General features: G+C 35.7%; 1 protein-coding gene across 2 annotated transcripts in view; it reads right to left on the bottom strand.

The window, feature by feature from the left end:
- sh3gl3a (SH3-domain GRB2-like 3a) overlaps nt 1–8,509 on the bottom strand; it is a 76,552-nt gene extending 68,043 nt beyond the window's left edge. The window contains exon 1 of one of the 2 annotated variants that reach the window (XM_065294256.2): nt 8,270–8,509. In XM_065294256.2, the coding sequence (XP_065150328.1) occupies nt 8,270–8,314 (45 nt within the window). In that variant the 5' untranslated portion in view covers nt 8,315–8,509. The remainder of the gene's footprint in view (nt 1–8,269) is intronic. The other variant, XM_065294255.2, reaches the window with a different exon arrangement.
- Nucleotides 8,510–21,580: the final 13,071 nt, after the last annotated feature.

Here is a 21,580-nt window from a genome sequence, read left to right as displayed (position 1 = left end):
TATTATTATATTGCTGAAAACACCTACGTTAGCTGCCCTTTAAAAAATCTTGTGAAATGTCCCCTTTAAACGTACAATTAAGAAGAACTGTTATTCCCAAACCTTTCTACATGTTAAATCTTGCTCTTATCTTCTTAGAAAAGGAACTAAAAGAAATTGGGTTATATGGTAACAGTGGATTAAAATCTTATTACCAATGTACTTTGATTTGGGATGCACTAATCCCAACATTGTGCTAGAGCTGGGCAAGTAGTGGTACATACCGTTGTTATGACTATTCTCCTATGTCTTTTGGTTTGTGTCGATCAGGCGGGTAAAACCCTTTTAATTCTCTATTAACAAGATAAAAATGTTATCTATACAGCCTGGTCTCCAGTCCATACTGATGCAGTTTTTAGTAAAAGACAAAAACATCTAGGTTCTCCAGAAGCACAAAACATTTCTGAATTCCCTATATAAGTGATTTACATTCCCTTGTGTGCTAGAATAACTCGAGTAGGGTCTGGTCTCACCCATCTGCAGTAACACCATTACTGTGGCACAACACAGTGGGAGCTTTCAGTAATGTGAAAAAATGCACATATCAGTCTGTTTTTCAGAATGATGTTTCGCAACAGGAGTGGCTTCTCCGCTCAAAAAGACGTAACCAATGATGCAATTATGCAAAAGTTAAACATTTGTGTACACACGTCTATAGATAAGTTTCATTATCAAGTGCACTTTCTGTATCACACTTTCTGTGCCAACCAGAGGACTCTGTGTTCCCTGTGTAGCATGAAGTTCAGATGTCACAGTGTGAAATCACAGTGCTGAATAAAAAAAGTGCATCATGCTTTAACACTTCTCCTTGTAATTTGCAGTATGGGTCCCTGCTGTTGCATACAGGGGAATGGTGATAACACTTTTACTTTAAAATGGATGCGATTTGGGCGCATATGCAGGGTGACACTGAAATAGGTTTCATTTGTTTGTTGCTTGAGTGAGTATTGGGTGTTACCAATGGAAGTATTTTTTTTTTTTTAAGTTGATCCCACATTTACTTTTTACAGTGTAATAAAGTGTAATATTAGTGATTTAATTCATTAGGTAGTTCCACATTAAGTTTTCCGTATTCATCCATCAGGGGTAGTTTAGGTTTAATCTCCCTGTCTGAAAACTCATTATAAATGTACACTGTAAAACCTTAAAGTTAACTCAACTCAAACCATTTAAGTAAACCGGTTGAATTAGTTTTAAAACACATACATTTGAGTACTGTGAACTTAAACAAATTGAGTCATATACAGTTATGCACTTATATTTAAGTTCACACTACTTAAATAAAAGTGCATAATTGCACATGACTCAAGTTCACAGTACTTACATTTAGGTTTTTTAAAACTTAAATGGCCTAATGCAACAGGTTTACTTAAATGGTTTGAGTTAAGTTAACTGTTAGGTTTTACAGTGTACAATTATTTGTTGCATATGCAGCCTACGGGTAACAAGAGAGTTGTGAACTCTTCCTTATTTAGTTTGTAAAGATATACATTCAGAAAATTATAGACTCAGTTTTAAAAAACTGCGGTACAAAACAAGCCAAAACTAAGCTGCCTACACAGGTAGCATTTTAAGGCATTATGGGTGCGCTCCTGACCCAAAGTCTGTTCCAAAGGGCAGGCTGCATGATTGCAGATTGTGAGGCAACATGTAGGTGTGCTTTGAAGTAAAGACAATCTCATAGTGCATTGTGTGGCAAAGGGATAAAATTCAAGATGGTGGACATCACGCACTTCACATGAATACTTTGTGTGCCGCCTATGTAGAGCGTCCAAATAATAATCTGTGAGGATGTTTTTCAAAGGGATACACAGGGCTCGAAATTGCGACTATTTTGGTCGCATATGCGACCGAAATTTAATCTGTGCGACCTTAAAATATATTTGGGAGCATTTGTGCGACTGCCCTTTTTGTTGTGTGGTGCGACTTGATTTAGATTGTGATGCTGCGTGCTGCTGTCCCAGGTTCAGTGTTCTCTCCAACGTTACATAACCAATCAAATTTCACCATTAAGTTCTTACGTTTTAATGAAGACCGCAGATTGGCTAATATGAGCGTCAGTCATTCCTTGTTGCCGTGCTACGTTGGTACGTGAAGCGCGAAAATGTGAAAGACGAACCACGAGCGTGACGAGAACGAGCCAATTACAGCCAATGTTACTACTTTAATTAATGACGACGATCCGGATTCAATTGCGACTCCACCACTGGAAAAAAAGACTTGACGTTAAACCTTTCGGAGAGAGTGGTTTAAAGATTACGAGTGTCTCCTCTATGAGAATGGCTCGATGTAACTCACTGTGTTTACTGTAAATCCTGTAAAACGGCGTTGGTGGCGGAATCAAAACATTTTAAGCGCCAGACCTTGCTTAAACATGGCGAAAGTGCCAAAAACACAAGTAGTGTCATGATAAATGTGTTCATTATTGATGGAGACACCGACCTGTCTGTCAAAGAGTGTTTGATGTATGTGCGCATGCGCTGGTGAATGGACATCCGACAAACACCCTTGTGGTCCATGTTGATGTGGAACACGACAATGATGGTATGTTTTTATAGTATTTTTTAAAACATTGCCTATTTAGTAGTAATAGCATCCTGGTAATGCAGTTAAAATACCAATATATTAGCCTTCTATTTTAAGGTCAGTTTTGTAATGTCCCAGTTAATCGGTGTTTTACGTGTTTGCTAGATTTCCTATGGTAATCTTAATCATTTTACCTGTAATTGTTAAATTATTATTGCTATACTATTTCAACAGCATTTGGGTATTAATTTTGGAATCTATGCAGCAAAAAAATAAAATAAATAGAAGACCAAATTTTAAATGCTGGGTATGGTGGCGTTTTATTTTTAATAAAATAAATCTATTAACATATACATTGTAGTTTTGGTGCCTTTAAATTTTTGGATGGATGCGCCTACATTTTTGCTGGTGCTCCTAACTCTTTAAAGTTGGGAGCACCAGTGCTACCAAATAAAAAAGTTAATTTTGAGCCCTGATACACCAGCTAATTATCAAAATTACCTTATGATTTACTCACCCTCAAGCAATCCGAGATACATATGTCCATCATCTTTCAGTCGAGCACATTTTGAGTTATTTTAGTAATTGTCCTTGCTCTTCAAAGCTTTATAATTGCAGAAAACAGGGATTAGGTAACAACTTTTGACTTTAAACGCCAAAAATGTGCATTCATCCTTCACAGAGGTAATCCACATGGCTCAAAGTCAGAAGTTCTTCCCTGATCCCTGTTTTCTACAGTTATAAGCTTGGAAAAGCAAGGACATTTACTAAAATAACTCCAAATGTGTTCGTCTGAAAGATGATGTACATATGTATCTCAAATGGCTTGAGGGTGAGTAAATCATGGGGTCATTTTGATATTTGGCTGGAGTATCGCTTTAAATTTTTTTTACAGATTTTGAAAGCACTTAGCAGTTAAACAAACATGGTGACACTTGTTTTAAATTTCTGTTTCGTTTTGCATGCACTGGATATGTTGCATATCTATTACCCAAATATCTGTAGGTGGTTAAAATCTGTTGCCAGCTAAAATCTGTTGTCAGTAACCCACTGTAGTCACATTTTTATCATTCTCTATAAAACATTTATTATTTTTAGAAACAAGAATGAATATTATTTTTGTTGCAAGGCCAAGTAAATATATAAACTACTGTGCTCCATTGTGGAAAATACCCACTTCAAGCCCTCTAAAAACAACTGTGCCATTCGCTTTTATTATTTTAAAAAACAAAGTACAGAGCTGCTGGTGGGCACAGCGTGGGGTTTCAAAACACACACTAAAGAAAATAGCAAACAAGTGCCAAACTAAGAGATAAGCTACATATGACTAAAAGATAACATGAATTTACTGGTTTTGTAAGGTCGATTTTGTGGATGAAATAATTATCTAGCATGTGGGATAACACAGAGCATGCTTCCTGGATTTCCTTATCGACATCATCAACATCATAATATTAACACTGAGCATAATGTTTGAAAAGATAAGCTTAAAAATGATCAAAATACCTGGCTTTGCTTGCTGACAAAGCAGATTAACACTATACCACAATGCAAAGCCAACAAAAAGTATGAAAGTTATTCCTGCTGTGTGAAAACTAAGCCAAGAATCACCTTGACCGTTGACAATGCAAAGCCAACAAAAAGTATGAAAGTTATTCCTCCTGTGTGAAAACTAAGCCAAGCATCACTTTGACATCTTATGTGTGCTTAACAATTACTACTATCACTTTAACAAGTGCTGGACTTAAAGCCAGGCGGAAAACAAAATGAGCGATAAAAATACCTTAGGAGGAAACCAAAACGTATTTAGCATCAAGAAGATTGTAAATGCATGGTGATGGCCTTTTGAATTTCGACCACCCACACGCTGCACAGAAGCAACTACAAAGCAACATGTCAAAACCACTCCACACTCTTTATCAACCACATAGCAATGCCTTAGTGACCACAACATCCCAGCATCATAGACATAGATTCTCTGTTCTCATGGGTGGCACATCATGATTACACGTCATATATTTGAGCTTTATAATACTTTTACATCACTAATCATCAGGTACACACAACAAGTAATACTGTTTTATTATAGAGCTTAAGTTACGGTTTGCAAAAGTAAAGTACAGTACAGTATAAGAAAACTACAATTAGAGAAATACAGTTCTTATTAAATTGAATCATTAAGACGATAATGATCTAGAACCACTTCTACTCAAGATATGGCAAATGATTAATTGAAGTACTTTAAGATGTTTCCCAAACAAAAACATTACGAGTATTTACTGTAAATTTCTTCATGCCGTATAAGCAGAGAAGAATGCTAACCTCACAATAAGGGACCTACATTTACTGTGAACGTTGCTTTATACAGTAATAATAAATGTGACGTCTAGACGTCATCGCGGCTGCTGTGATTGCGTGTTGTCGAGAGAACTGACAAGACTGCGTCTTTCCACCCTGAAATATAATTATTTACCTGAAACGTTGAAATGCTGGATTAAGATCGTTTGGGGGATCGAATCAAGATCTCACTCTTTTAACGATTAATCGTGCAGCTCTAATTTTGACATGATGAGCCATACACATGGTGGGCTAAATACATTGTGTATTTTTCGAAATACATCGAAAAAGAAGTCACCGCCCACCACTGGTCCTCAATTGTAGTATATTAAAATAAGCAACCTTAAAGCACCCAGATGTTTCTGGTAAAACATTCTTCTTGTTGTGAATAGCCTGGTGAAAATTCAAAGTGCACATCCAAGCACACTTTAATAGCTGATATTGACAACAGTTTATTATAAGAAAGAGAGGAGTTAAGTGATGCTACTAGGGATGCTCATATCAGTTAATTTTCCCGAACGACAACCGTAGCTTCTAAACCGAACATTAACCGTTAACTTATAAGATTTTAATATGAAATTGTCATTGAGTAAAAATACAGTTGACGGTTGTCTGTGAACTAGTAAAAACAAAACATTTCATTTGAACGTGCAAACAGCAGTGACAGATCAACAACAGAACCAGGACTCATACATTATCAGATATTCACGCAACATTACCTTATTAAAAAGCACGCGATCAGTCCAGATTATTAATATCCAAAGAGGGCAGATTGTCTCTGTTTCATCTACCACAGTGGTCATTTCTAAAGCAGGACGCTTTTCAGAAAGTTTTGCTTTTGCGTCGTCTTTCTCCGTTTGTGCAAAAAGAGAGCTGTTCATGGTCAGGGTCAGAGGCCATCAGCGAACGTCTGTCCGGATGTGCGTGAGACGGACCGCGTCATCTTGCGCGGACACGCGTGCGTCTCCGTTCAGCTTCCAAACACGCATACAAATGATTACTTAATCAGACCGTCAGGGTAGCAATTATTTGTGTCATTTACAGGACATTCACAAATTAAAGACATTCACAAATTAAAGTGGCGAAATGTCTGTCGGCTCATGGCGACACACACCATGTATTAACAAATATTTTTTTATTTTAACTGATAATGTTAATCGGTCATAAATTCTTACCTTCGGTTAACGGTTAAACGGTCAATGTGAACATCCCTAGATGCAACAGATACATTATAAGTGATGCAAATTTATACATTAAAGAGCAACTGTGGTCCGATTCACAATATTAAATTTCCTTTGGTGTGTAAGTGTGTATTAGTACATGTTAACGATATGCAAAAGGTACAAACCCCAAAGTAAACGATTTTTTAAACGAAATTTCTTTTCATGGACTACAACAAACACACGGATTATAGGCAACGGTTTACTTCCTGGTCCTGTTGACGTGGACAAGAACGACATTATCATAATTCTTCACGCTTGGACTCACAGCCTGATCAATGTTGAGGCCAATCACAATGTTGAGATTAGTTGGCCAATCAGGGACACAGCGCTGTTCAGATCGATGAGTTTTGTACAGAATCAATGCGTTTGAGGAAAGCAGTATATCTGGAGCTAAAATGTATGGTAAAGATAGTGTGTTTTTTAACTATAAACCACGCAAACACATTGTATTATACCAAAAACACAAAATAACATTGTTTTTTAACAATGAAATAGGTGCTCTTTAAACTATATAATTTTTTTTTATATTTACAAAAATATATAAAAAGATAAAATGCAGCATTTTGATGTGTGTAATACACTTTTGCTAGGAACTAAAAAGTAAACATTCCCATATCAAAAAAACAGTAGGGGAATTTAAAATTGTAGGCAAAGCAAGACGCAGCATGCTTGAAGTAAATCACGTTACATACTCAGGGAGGGTTCCCACGCCTTTTGACAAATGTTTGGGTTTACTTGACATTATGGTCATAAACAAATCGTAGACTGAAAGTGAAACGTCTTTGCAGTCCTTTCTTTGTACATAAAAATGCTTAAAACGTGTCAGAGGTTTCTTTAAAAAAAAAAGACTGTGGGAACCCTGATGTGTGATCAAGCTTGATGTCAAAACAATCTATTATATTGACCAAAATTACTTCAAATCAAGTTGCAAGATTCATGATATGCTTCCCATACTTTTGCTGCATACCAAATGGTATAAATTTACCTCCTACGAGCACTATGGAGTGAGAACAATCATGTCTGCCATAATAAAGGTTTGTTCCAAACTAAAGTGCTCAAAACGGGCAAATTCAAGGGGCGCTTATAAATGTAGAATCTCGAAGGGTAAAACTGATGGACTTTTCGCTTTCATGATTCTTTGCACAGAGTTTTTTTTTGTGACGACAGTATGTCCTTTACTGGCATCGAGGTGTGATCCAAGGAACTGTTTTTGGGCCGCTACACCTCTCATCACTATGGATGGTAAACGCTTAAAAAAGCGTTACAGTATAAAATGTTAAAAGATGTCTCATGGAGCTGCTAAATTAATCAAAAAATAACTGGTGAAACAATTACATAATCGCCAAAAGCATCAATTATAGCTGTCCATTTGTTTCAACAGTATGTTTGGGCACCAAATACACTGGTTAATCAGAGATTTAAAATGTATTAGTTGACGGAAACACAAAATAACGTTGTTTTTAAAAATGCAATAGGTGCTCTTTAAAACAAAACCGCCATTTAAATGTGTCACCGAGGTTTCTAGAAAAAAAACTGTGAACTCAGTGGTGCCTGGTCAAGCCTGACGTCACAGCAATCCGTTATCTTACTGAGTATGACATCACGCAACATAAGTGGTTATATGCTCGTCATACTTTATTTACTGTTATTGGACAGCAACTGATAACAATAAAAATAAAATTATTAAAAATAAATAGAGATGAAAGGTAAGCAGGCCTCACAACAAGGCAACATCCGTGCTGATGTTGAAGATATAGGCGGTTTAATGCGCGCAGACCGTGTAGAATACGACATCAAAGTACCGCGAGAGAACACCGCTTTTGAATCGTTCTCGCGGTACTTTGATGTCATCACTCGAATTGTCTGCGCAGTGCTGCACGAAGTCGCACCTATTGTTTCAATAACGGACTGTTGCTTTACGACGAGCGTTGCGAACCGAACACATCAACAATAGTGTTGAAATGAAGTTAAGCGATAAAGTCCGATGTAAAGTGTTTTCAGCAACTCTCTGAGGTGCATGTTTCAACACATCAATCCAGCCAGACCACTTCACATCACCAATAAATTGTGTTTTCCAGTGCCCCCCTTATATGATCACAAAGTTGAGGGTTTATAACAAAAAATGGGTATCCCGGGCGCCTTACCTGACTGGCTTTGTGCAGCTGTTTCTTAAACCCCGCGACCGACATCCTCAAAATAAGATGCAAAACAACAAGGAGGATACGCAGAAATATTCTTAAGAGAGCTGACAGATAATCCTTGATAGAGCATAAAGATGTAAATTACGATTTGATCAATCGCTTTTGGTCCGCAGCGTGAAGATGGACCTGCATTTCGTAGCGGGATTTTTTCCTCAACTGACAAGCGGTGGTCGGGTCTGTCTGTGTGTGTGTTCCGGCGACCGTGATTGGTGGAGAGGTGCATACGTCACAGCAGCATCGCGGAGAACCCCCTTAATAAAAAACAAAAAGCCACGATTTGTTGGTGTTTGTCATGTAAATGAAATTTGGACGCCGTGAGAATCTTTCGACTACAAATCAGAGCAACAGCTGGAAAACCTTTAAACTGTGTTTTTCATTGTGGTCATAATTTTCCAGTCCGTAACTTTTGTAAAAAGGTTTCTATGGGGTAAATCTGAGAAAAATCTGATTTATTTAACTGTTGTAAATTATGTGACGTGATTTGCTCTCTTCAAGTATTTGCAGACGTTAATGGCCATTTGTTGCCCCCTAGTGACACTTTATTATCTCTCTCGCGCGCGTGTGTAGGATGACGTATTTGGTTTACAGCAGCTTCTTCAGTTCACCACTTGAGGTCCTACCTAAACTGATGTTTGACGTTTGGTTTCAGTTGTTCCTGCCTGTGTCTTCTTCTCAGTAGTGTATTCTGTGTGTGTTTCATAATAAACTGTTTCCTTAGTATGTCAGTCATTAATAACACACCAGTCATATATTGGCACCATGTTGGAGACCACTGCTATAAAGCTTTCAATAACTGTTGAAACTGCAGAGATACCAGATACAGACACCGAATACATTTAGATGACCTTACAACCCATTTTATATTATTCAGTATAATTCATTATGGCGGTCTACTTATCATTTTAGCAATGGGTGAATCAATCATGTCATATTTAAATCAAGCTAGTACTTGTGTCCTTTTTATATCTTGTAGTCAACACTTGAACGCAATACACCCAATAAAATAGGGGAAAATGTCTACAAGAATATAAATGTAATTGTGGTAATAATGATCTGGAAAGAGTAGGCCTAACTATTTAGTCCAAGACAAATAAAAGAAGGAGTAACATGTTTTCCACTGTTCCAGCTATTACATAATAGTAACCAGCTCTTCATGTAAACAACATTCATTTAACCCTTGTATTGTGTTCGATTTTTGTGACGATTTTGATGGAGCGGGTCAAATTGACCCGCATTGGATTCAATGCAATTCCTTAAATAACAAATTATGAAAACAAGAAGGAATTATGTATGAACAGGACCATATCAGTATTTCTCACACATTACAAACACTTAAAATTAAAAAGATGATTTAAAAAAATGCATTTAACCATAATTTTTAACATGTTTGTTTTAACAAATGTTGCACAAAAACTGTTGCAACATTTAACATTTTAAATTTTAATTCAACGTGTTTTTTTTTAACATACCTATGTTTAAAACATCCTAAATAAACAATTTAATATTGCTGTGAAATGAAATGAAGCTTTTCTTTTCTAAACAGGCTCATCTTTTGTTCTTGCGGCTCATTGTACAAATTCAAGAAATCACTGTTTACATGATGTGCACACATCAAGCATGTGCTTTCTGACTTCTTGCATTTTACACAAATGGTGCTTATTTTGGTGTCATGTTTTGTGGGGCACAGCTGGCATCACCTGTATTCACCTCTGGATCTTCTGTGGGTCTGAATTCATCTGCTTTACATAGTATTTCATATACATTGAAAATAGAAATTATAGTTCACATTTACTTTTCTGTGTCTGAGGAAGTCTTTATCAGTACTGAAAACAGTGAGGAAAAGCTCACTTTTCCCTTGCCAGAGTAGTAAAACACCAACATAAACGCAATAAATGTTTTTGCCTTGGAACAAACAAATATGGGTCAAATTGACCCGCAAACATCAAAATCATAACAAAAATCATTATTTGTGCTAAAAAAACCACTTCAAAACACATCAGTGTATCCTAACTTTGCATGCATGTTCATGGCCCTAAATGAGAAAAAGTCACAAAATGACTGGAAGAAAACAGTAAGTTAAGTAGTATTTCATATACATTGTAAATAGAAATGATAGCTCACTTTTACCATCTGTGTCTGTTAAAGTCTTATTCAGTACTGAAAAAGGAAGGAGAAGCATTTTTACCCGCATTTCAGGATAAAACACCAATATAGCAACAAACACTAAAAATATATATTTAATTTAGGTCTATACAGTTGCTTTTGAACCTCAAAATCGTTACAAAATTATTTTGGTACACTTCAAAACATACAGAATCAGCATGTCCAAACTTTCCATGCATGTTCATGGCCATAAATAAAAAAAATCACAACAGTAGTTGTAGCGGGACGGCATTCGTCAAACTTTTATGACCCCCTCCCCCACCCGGTGACAGTTGCTATCTGACAGGTCGTTTTTATGACCCTTTGACAGGGGGGCGGGACCATCAATCAAAATCTGGACAAGTTGTCAACTTTAGACAGAAAGTATTTAATGGTTTTATTGCCGGTCATTTAGAGTGATTGTTTTTCCTGAGTGTGTTTTATGTCACGCGTATGCTGTTATGTTTAATGACGGCTCGTGTTTCGACATTTGCTGTTTATTGACATTTGATGTCAGATCTCAACCATCCTCCCTCCTGTGCTCGCCCCGTGCGCTTCTCAATACTGAATGTCACACCGCGGGTGTGTTGTTGAATCTAAAGTTTTGCAACAGCATAAGTTTATTTAAAGGCAATCACTAATCATATATATATATATATATATATATATATATATATATATATATATATATATTAGATGTACATGGCTACGCTTAAAGCCGATGTATTCTATCGAGCTATAGTTTCTGATCAGACACAAAGTCTTAACTAAATAAAATTTTAAACGGTTCACGAAGTCCGGGAATCTTTTCATGACCTGGTCTACAGTTTCACGCGTATTAAAGATCCGGCGGTGTCTGACAAAGCGTCAGGTGATTGTTCATATCTGTCATTTAAAATAAAGTTAATAAATGTAATTCTGTCCACTATGGCAAAATAGGAATTTATTTTAGATTTAGACAAATCATGAACAATGCTACGATTAAAACATTTGTTTGTAACATCACAAGTTATTTAATGAAATATTCCGTATACGTGTATAGTTTAAGCAATGATCTGAGCCATAACCTTCGGAGCCGGCAATACTATAATCTTTAGACAAAAGTCTAAACTAAATACAATTTAAACGATTCATGAGTTCCGTGAATCTTTTCATGACCTGCTCTATAGTTTCACGCGTATTAAAGATCCGGCGGTGCCTGACAAAGCGCAGGGTGAGTGTTCATATATGCCGTTTTAAATTAAAGTTAATAAATGTAATTCTGTCCACTATGGCAAAATAGGAGTTTTATTTTAGATTTAGAGGATTCTTTAATCATGTCTATGATTAAGACATGTGTATACCTGCACCGATGGTGACAGAGACCTTATATCTGACGTTAAGAAACTTTTAAAAGATTAAAGACGTGTTCATCCATCTTAGGAGGTTTTTATTTTTAATTAAATGATTCTTAAAACCATGTGTGAAAAGGTGTATATTATACAAAGAGTCTTACATTGTCTGCTCTGACAAAAATAAAATATTATTTTAGATTTTATGTCAATTGACTGCGTGTATGACAAATATAGTTTGATATATACGATTGTATTGGCAAGAGACTTCTGTAAAGTCACGCAAGAATAAATATTTTAGTTGTAACTGGTTAACCTTAAATGTACTATTATCTATTTAACTATAAGCTATATTTTACTGAACAGCCTCAAAGTTTCTGATGCTGAACTTATGACCGTATGTGATAGATATTTCACAGCAGGGTCAGTTTGTAATCTAGGTAGAGTCTTTTAAAACTGTAATGGTAAAATGTAATATGGACACTCTGTCAAAAATAAAGCATTTGTTTGTAACAAATTATTTAATGAAATATTCAGCAGTGGTATAGCGATGAACAGTGCCAAAACCACCGGGGACACCAATAACACATTCTTTAGACTAAAGGCTATTTATTTTAAACTAAATAAAAGTTTAATCTTTTCAGACATAGTATTCTGATCACACCATTAGATCGCGCTCTGGCGTTTATAATAGAGAACATACGCGGATGAGTGTTCATATCCACAGTTAAGAAACTTTTAAACGATTAAAAACACTTTCATATCATTTTCTGAGTTTGTTTTAAATTAATGACATCTTAAAATCAACTGTGAATATGTGTTTATTACACAATAAAATGTAATTCTGTCCGCTCCGGTATAATAGGGGTTTTATTTTAGATTGGGTCTTTCTTTAACCAAAGTCTCTGATTAAAACATGTGAATGCGTGTACCAACGTTGCCAGAAAACGTACGCTGATGCGCTCATATATCTGGCGTTAAGAGCCTTTTAAACGTTTTAAGACATTTCACCCTATTCTGAGTTTAATTCATTAATGTCATCTAATATCCAAGTGTACATGTCTATTTACGATAAATGTAACACGGTACACATTTGTCAAAATAAAAGGGTTCTTGAACATGTTATTCCAGTGGGGTTTCTTGTTTTGCGAGTGTTCGACATATTTATTGATGTGGAAAAAGTTTGTTGTTTGGACGAACAGTTTCAGTCTCTCTCTCTCTCTCTCTCTCTCTCTCTCTCTCTCTCTCTCTCTCTCTCTATCACCAGTCCGCTATCAACCAACAGACAACCCCCCCAGATGTCTGGACAGAGGGAGTGTTGGTAAAATAAAAGAAACTCAGCCCCCATTGACAAAAAGTAATAGGTTTATTTTAGATTTTCAGGCTTCATTACTCAGATACAGATTAAAGCATGTTATTTCTTATTCGTAATTTAAAGAAACTTAGAAGTTTTAAGACATTTTATCACACATCCTATGATGACATAAACCCTTGTGTTAGCCCTTAGAGGACAACAAAACGGGTTCAAATATTATTTATCAACGTTTGATGTTGTTATAAACCAGGTTGTCACATACGTGACAACAATCATTGCTTTAAAGACAAAACATTTAACAAATTTGACATTTTGTTAAACATGGTTGTGTGCGTCCATAAACACAACAACAGCTAGGACATGGTTCTACATAATATTAAAATCACGGGCGTACGTTAAATAGGTAAACCTTAATTTTTACTAAATAAAATAAAAATAAACTATTTGAACATATTATCTGATATTAGGTTAGGTTTAAGATCGTAACATCGTAAAACCCCCAGCGGATATCGTGCGTGCGTGTATGTGTGTATGTGTGTGTGTGTGTATGTGTGTGTGTGTGTGTGTGTGTGTGTGTGTGTGTGTGTGTGTGTGTGTGTGTGTGTGTGTGTGTGTGTGCGCGCAATGGCAGTTATCACGTGGTGCGGACCAAACGACCAACGCTGCGGGGGTTGTGAAGCGAAGAATGTTCTGTATAGATGAGAAGTTTTTCCTTCTGAACACAGAACCTTTACCAAAAACGTAACCCCGGATTAACACATCACAGAACAATTTGAACAACCGTGTCGGATTCGTACACACCAGAGGTCTGTTTTATGTTTTGCAGAAACTGTGGAAACTTTTGATGCTGCCAAGGTGTCCGAATTCGCAAACAAACTATCAAACGCAACGCGGCGGAAACAGTGGACACGAGCCTTTTGTTGCTGAGAAGGCGATTGAACTCAGAAACAAACAAGCAAGCAAAGTTGTCTACGAAACTACAGATTCTTGAAAAAGATGGCACAAAGATCATTCGAACGACTACGCAATGGCCAGATGGGGTATGTGTACGGGACCGACCTTTTTAAAGATATGCTTAAAAAGAACTACAAGCGCGAGATGTCCAATCTACTATGTACTGTGATATACAAAGAGGCCAATGTGTGCATGCCTCCAAACTATTGCGAATCTAACGCCGGTCGTGTAACCAGACTCAAGGAAAAAACAGATGGTGTGAAAATTATAGATGGCTCTTTCAATAACATTGTACAGACAGTTGTACAGGCCCAAGAGGAACCCCGTGTGATTATTAGAAAGGCCCTAGAGATATTTTATGAATGTGACGAGGCCGCGTTCTACATCATCAATATCATACTTATGTCGGCCTTTGTAATTGACGTATGCATTGATATCCTTGTAAAGAAACGAGAAATTAATGTGTGTGAAATCATAGAAAATGCCGTAGATTTCATGTTTGAAAAGGGTCTTGGATCATGCATGCACTATCTATGGTATCTAGATAATATCATAACGGTTAATGATGACTAAAAAACCAAACCTGTGAGCCAATGGTATATTTTACGCAAGTTTTACAGTTGTTTTTTAGTTTTCCAAAAGTTTCATTCTGTTTTATTTTTACTCAACATTATGATGGCAAGCCATGTCCGTCAACAATTGTATACTTTAACAAAAACTACGTTCTAGTAGTTTCAATGTATGGTCACTGTTGTTTTTCATCACTGATTTTGTTTACTGCTTATGTTTTTTGTATGTTTTGATGTACCGATTTCATAAAAACAAAAAATATACAAGGATTTTTGGTCTTAATGTCTGTGTTGTTACCATTAGAACATTTAGACATCTTGTTCAGACAACGTGTGACATTGCTCATTCTTCATATGTTTTTGCAAATCCACACAGAGAAATGCGAAAGATTAATAGAAATTACATGTGGCTACATCACATGTTTTTTCAGAGGCGTAAAAATAAAAGTCAACAGTGTTAGTATGGGGATCTAAAATATCACATGCACGATATGATCCTAATTTTGTTACCTGACGTCTGGCACATAGCCAAAGATCATCTACTTCATGTCTCTACGAATCCTGACAGAGCTTTAGTTTCATATACACAACACATCAAATGTAAACCACGGTAAACTAAATACATTTGACAGTCAAGATCTCTAATTTTCTGACAAGCCCAAAAAAGATGATGAGGTCATCATCAAACATCGCTCACTTTTAAGGTACCGAAAGGTTTTTTGTTTATTTTAGTATAACTCAACACTGAAATTTTAGTTAAGTACACAGAAATGCACAGATTTTACGTTTTCAGTATACATGTGTACATCACACAGCGATTTCAGTCTCAACTAGATCGATGATCTATCAATATTAGCCACAAATGTTGTTTGTATGCGTGCTCTGATTTCACAAAACATCCATTTACATTCAAAACCTTTTGGATTCAACACCTTAAAGTCATCAATGTTATTTCGTTCACATCAAACGCACCAAAATTTTGAATGTGCAAACTGTTTTACTTCGTTTTAAACATGTTTGTGCGGTTTCGGTCTAGATTTTTATAGAAAACTTCAGAACATGACACCATTTTAACATTTACAAAAGGATGAAACATTTTACTTTTAACTGGATCCCATGAGTATGTGTTGCTGTGACAAATACCTTTGATTGTTTGGAAATTATATGAATGCAGAGAAACAACGCAAAAGTTTTGAACTTTAACATAATTTATATGCGTCCTGATTTTTAAAAACAGTAAGCTGTAATGTTTCTTACACACAGATCTAAACACATCACAAGTCTCAATGTTTAATAACATAAAAACCTGTATGCAAAGGTTTGTTGGCGTATTTTTTAGACACAAGCTGTTTATTTTCATCTTTAAACAAATGTGTATGACAAAAGATGTTCTGCCTGAACTGACACTAAGGATCGATGCCGAAATGTTAAATCTAAGTATTTGCAAAACAACCTTCACCGTCATATAGATGTTTTCAATCTAATGGTACCTGTTTAAATGTGACCATACTGCTTCAAACATTACCAAGTTGTAGATGGTTGTGACTCAAGTTACAAAGGTTTTAACAAACATTACTGTTTGTCACGGTGTGTTTCATCGCATTGCTGTTGTATGCAACAGACTCTCAAGTTTTATGTTAAAAGGATTACTAAAAATAAAAAACTAAGCATTCTGTATTATGTTGGTGCTGATGATTTTACAAGTTTACAGTTTCAAACATTTTTTTGCTATATTCGCTGTGAAAGATTTAGTAAATAAATCTAAAACATAAACAGTGTTGAAGAGTTACCGCAATCTTCTAGCAACAATTTTCAAGAGATTACCAACATGTATGATGTACTAACTGTCAGGGGATCTGTGATATTATTTTCTGAAGTAATTAGCTATCTAATGGCTACTGCACAATAACTTAAGCGATAAAGAGTTTGACAAATGTTACATAAACTATAGAAACGAAACAAGATAAATTACAAAGTCACTGGCATGAGGTTTACACTTAAATAAATCACGCATATGTTCCAATGTACCACTTTAAACATCTGCGTGATTTATTTAAGTGTAAACCTCATGCCAGTGACTTTGTAATTTATCTTGTTTCGTTTCTATAGTTTATGTAACATTTGTCAAACTCTTTATCGCTTAAGTTATTGTGCAGTAGCCATTAGATAGCTAATTACTTCAGAAAATAATATCACAGATCCCCTGACAGTTAGTACATCATACATGTTGGTAATCTCTTGAAAATTGTTGCTAGAAGATTGCGGTAACTCTTCAACACTGTTTATGTTTTAGATTTATTTACTAAATCTTTCACAGCGAATATAGCAAAAAAATGTTTGAAACTGTAAACTTGTAAAATCATCAGCACCAACATAATACAGAATGCTTAGTTTTTTATTTTTAGTAATCCTTTTAACATAAAACTTGAGAGTCTGTTGCATACAACAGCAATGCGATGAAACACACCGTGACAAACAGTAATGTTTGTTAAAACCTTTGTAACTTGAGTCACAACCATCTACAACTTGGTAATGTTTGAAGCAGTATGGTCACATTTAAACAGGTACCATTAGATTGAAAACATCTATATGACGGTGAAGGTTGTTTTGCAAATACTTAGATTTAACATTTCGGCATCGATCCTTAGTGTCAGTTCAGGCAGAACATCTTTTGTCATACACATTTGTTTAAAGATGAAAATAAACAGCTTGTGTCTAAAAAATACGCCAACAAACCTTTGCATACAGGTTTTTATGTTATTAAACATTGAGACTTGTGATGTGTTTAGATCTGTGTGTAAGAAACATTACAGCTTACTGTTTTTAAAAATCAGGACGCATATAAATTATGTTAAAGTTCAAAACTTTTGCGTTGTTTCTCTGCATTCATATAATTTCCAAACAATCAAAGGTATTTGTCACAGCAACACATACTCATGGGATCCAGTTAAAAGTAAAATGTTTCATCCTTTTGTAAATGTTAAAATGGTGTCATGTTCTGAAGTTTTCTATAAAAATCTAGACCGAAACCGCACAAACATGTTTAAAACGAAGTAAAACAGTTTGCACATTCAAAATTTTGGTGCGTTTGATGTGAACGAAATAACATTGATGACTTTAAGGTGTTGAATCCAAAAGGTTTTGAATGTAAATGGATGTTTTGTGAAATCAGAGCACGCATACAAACAACATTTGTGGCTAATATTGATAGATCATCGATCTAGTTGAGACTGAAATCGCTGTGTGATGTACACATGTATACTGAAAACGTAAAATCTGTGCATTTCTGTGTACTTAACTAAAATTTCAGTGTTGAGTTATACTAAAATAAACAAAAAACCTTTCGGTACCTTAAAAGTGAGCGATGTTTGATGATGACCTCATCATCTTTTTTGGGCTTGTCAGAAAATTAGAGATCTTGACTGTCAAATGTATTTAGTTTACCGTGGTTTACATTTGATGTGTTGTGTATATGAAACTAAAGCTCTGTCAGGATTCGTAGAGACATGAAGTAGATGATCTTTGGCTATGTGCCAGACGTCAGGTAACAAAATTAGGATCATATCGTGCATGTGATATTTTAGATCCCCATACTAACACTGTTGACTTTTATTTTTACGCCTCTGAAAAAACATGTGATGTAGCCACATGTAATTTCTATTAATCTTTCGCATTTCTCTGTGTGGATTTGCAAAAACATATGAAGAATGAGCAATGTCACACGTTGTCTGAACAAGATGTCTAAATGTTCTAATGGTAACAACACAGACATTAAGACCAAAAATCCTTGTATATTTTTTGTTTTTATGAAATCGGTACATCAAAACATACAAAAAACATAAGCAGTAAACAAAATCAGTGATGAAAAACAACAGTGACCATACATTGAAACTACTAGAACGTAGTTTTTGTTAAAGTATACAATTGTTGACGGACATGGCTTGCCATCATAATGTTGAGTAAAAATAAAACAGAATGAAACTTTTGGAAAACTAAAAAACAACTGTAAAACTTGCGTAAAATATACCATTGGCTCACAGGTTTGGTTTTTTAGTCATCATTAACCGTTATGATATTATCTAGATACCATAGATAGTGCATGCATGATCCAAGACCCTTTTCAAACATGAAATCTACGGCATTTTCTATGATTTCACACACATTAATTTCTCGTTTCTTTACAAGGATATCAATGCATACGTCAATTACAAAGGCCGACATAAGTATGATATTGATGATGTAGAACGCGGCCTCGTCACATTCATAAAATATCTCTAGGGCCTTTCTAATAATCACACGGGGTTCCTCTTGGGCCTGTACAACTGTCTGTACAATGTTATTGAAAGAGCCATCTATAATTTTCACACCATCTGTTTTTTCCTTGAGTCTGGTTACACGACCGGCGTTAGATTCGCAATAGTTTGGAGGCATGCACACATTGGCCTCTTTGTATATCACAGTACATAGTAGATTGGACATCTCGCGCTTGTAGTTCTTTTTAAGCATATCTTTAAAAAGGTCGGTCCCGTACACATACCCCATCTGGCCATTGCGTAGTCGTTCGAATGATCTTTGTGCCATCTTTTTCAAGAATCTGTAGTTTCGTAGACAACTTTGCTTGCTTGTTTGTTTCTGAGTTCAATCGCCTTCTCAGCAACAAAAGGCTCGTGTCCACTGTTTCCGCCGCGTTGCGTTTGATAGTTTGTTTGCGAATTCGGACACCTTGGCAGCATCAAAAGTTTCCACAGTTTCTGCAAAACATAAAACAGACCTCTGGTGTGTACGAATCCGACACGGTTGTTCAAATTGTTCTGTGATGTGTTAATCCGGGGTTACGTTTTTGGTAAAGGTTCTGTGTTCAGAAGGAAAAACTTCTCATCTATACAGAGCATTCTTCGCTTCACAACCCCCGCAGCGTTGGTCGTTTGGTCCGCACCACGTGATAACTGCCATTGCGCGCACACACACACACACACACACACACACACACACACACACACACACACACACACACACACACACATACACACACACACACATACACACATACACGCACGCACGATATCCGCTGGGGGTTTTACGATGTTACGATCTTAAACCTAACCTAATATCAGATAATATGTTCAAATAGTTTATTTTTATTTTATTTAGTAAAAATTAAGGTTTACCTATTTAACGTACGCCCGTGATTTTAATATTATGTAGAACCATGTCCTAGCTGTTGTTGTGTTTATGGACGCACACAACCATGTTTAACAAAATGTCAAATTTGTTAAATGTTTTGTCTTTAAAGCAATGATTGTTGTCACGTATGTGACAACCTGGTTTATAACAACATCAAACGTTGATAAATAATATTTGAACCCGTTTTGTTGTCCTCTAAGGGCTAACACAAGGGTTTATGTCATCATAGGATGTGTGATAAAATGTCTTAAAACTTCTAAGTTTCTTTAAATTACGAATAAGAAATAACATGCTTTAATCTGTATCTGAGTAATGAAGCCTGAAAATCTAAAATAAACCTATTACTTTTTGTCAATGGGGGCTGAGTTTCTTTTATTTTACCAACACTCCCTCTGTCCAGACATCTGGGGGGGTTGTCTGTTGGTTGATAGCGGACTGGTGATAGAGAGAGAGAGAGAGAGAGAGAGAGAGAGAGAGAGAGAGAGAGAGAGAGACTGAAACTGTTCGTCCAAACAACAAACTTTTTCCACATCAATAAATATGTCGAACACTCGCAAAACAAGAAACCCCACTGGAATAACATGTTCAAGAACCCTTTTATTTTGACAAATGTGTACCGTGTTACATTTATCGTAAATAGACATGTACACTTGGATATTAGATGACATTAATGAATTAAACTCAGAATAGGGTGAAATGTCTTAAAACGTTTAAAAGGCTCTTAACGCCAGATATATGAGCGCATCAGCGTACGTTTTCTGGCAACGTTGGTACACGCATTCACATGTTTTAATCAGAGACTTTGGTTAAAGAAAGACCCAATCTAAAATAAAACCCCTATTATACCGGAGCGGACAGAATTACATTTTATTGTGTAATAAACACATATTCACAGTTGATTTTAAGATGTCATTAATTTAAAACAAACTCAGAAAATGATATGAAAGTGTTTTTAATCGTTTAAAAGTTTCTTAACTGTGGATATGAACACTCATCCGCGTATGTTCTCTATTATAAACGCCAGAGCGCGATCTAATGGTGTGATCAGAATACTATGTCTGAAAAGATTAAACTTTTATTTAGTTTAAAATAAATAGCCTTTAGTCTAAAGAATGTGTTATTGGTGTCCCCGGTGGTTTTGGCACTGTTCATCGCTATACCACTGCTGAATATTTCATTAAATAATTTGTTACAAACAAATGCTTTATTTTTGACAGAGTGTCCATATTACATTTTACCATTACAGTTTTAAAAGACTCTACCTAGATTACAAACTGACCCTGCTGTGAAATATCTATCACATACGGTCATAAGTTCAGCATCAGAAACTTTGAGGCTGTTCAGTAAAATATAGCTTATAGTTAAATAGATAATAGTACATTTAAGGTTAACCAGTTACAACTAAAATATTTATTCTTGCGTGACTTTACAGAAGTCTCTTGCCAATACAATCGTATATATCAAACTATATTTGTCATACACGCAGTCAATTGACATAAAATCTAAAATAATATTTTATTTTTGTCAGAGCAGACAATGTAAGACTCTTTGTATAATATACACCTTTTCACACATGGTTTTAAGAATCATTTAATTAAAAATAAAAACCTCCTAAGATGGATGAACACGTCTTTAATCTTTTAAAAGTTTCTTAACGTCAGATATAAGGTCTCTGTCACCATCGGTGCAGGTATACACATGTCTTAATCATAGACATGATTAAAGAATCCTCTAAATCTAAAATAAAACTCCTATTTTG

Source organism: Paramisgurnus dabryanus, chromosome 2 (assembly GCF_030506205.2).
Source record: "Paramisgurnus dabryanus chromosome 2, PD_genome_1.1, whole genome shotgun sequence".
In the NCBI taxonomy this organism is placed as follows: domain Eukaryota; kingdom Metazoa; phylum Chordata; class Actinopteri; order Cypriniformes; family Cobitidae; genus Paramisgurnus; species Paramisgurnus dabryanus.
Note: the sequence above shows the minus strand (reverse complement) of the source record. Positions and strands in the feature narration are given on the sequence as shown.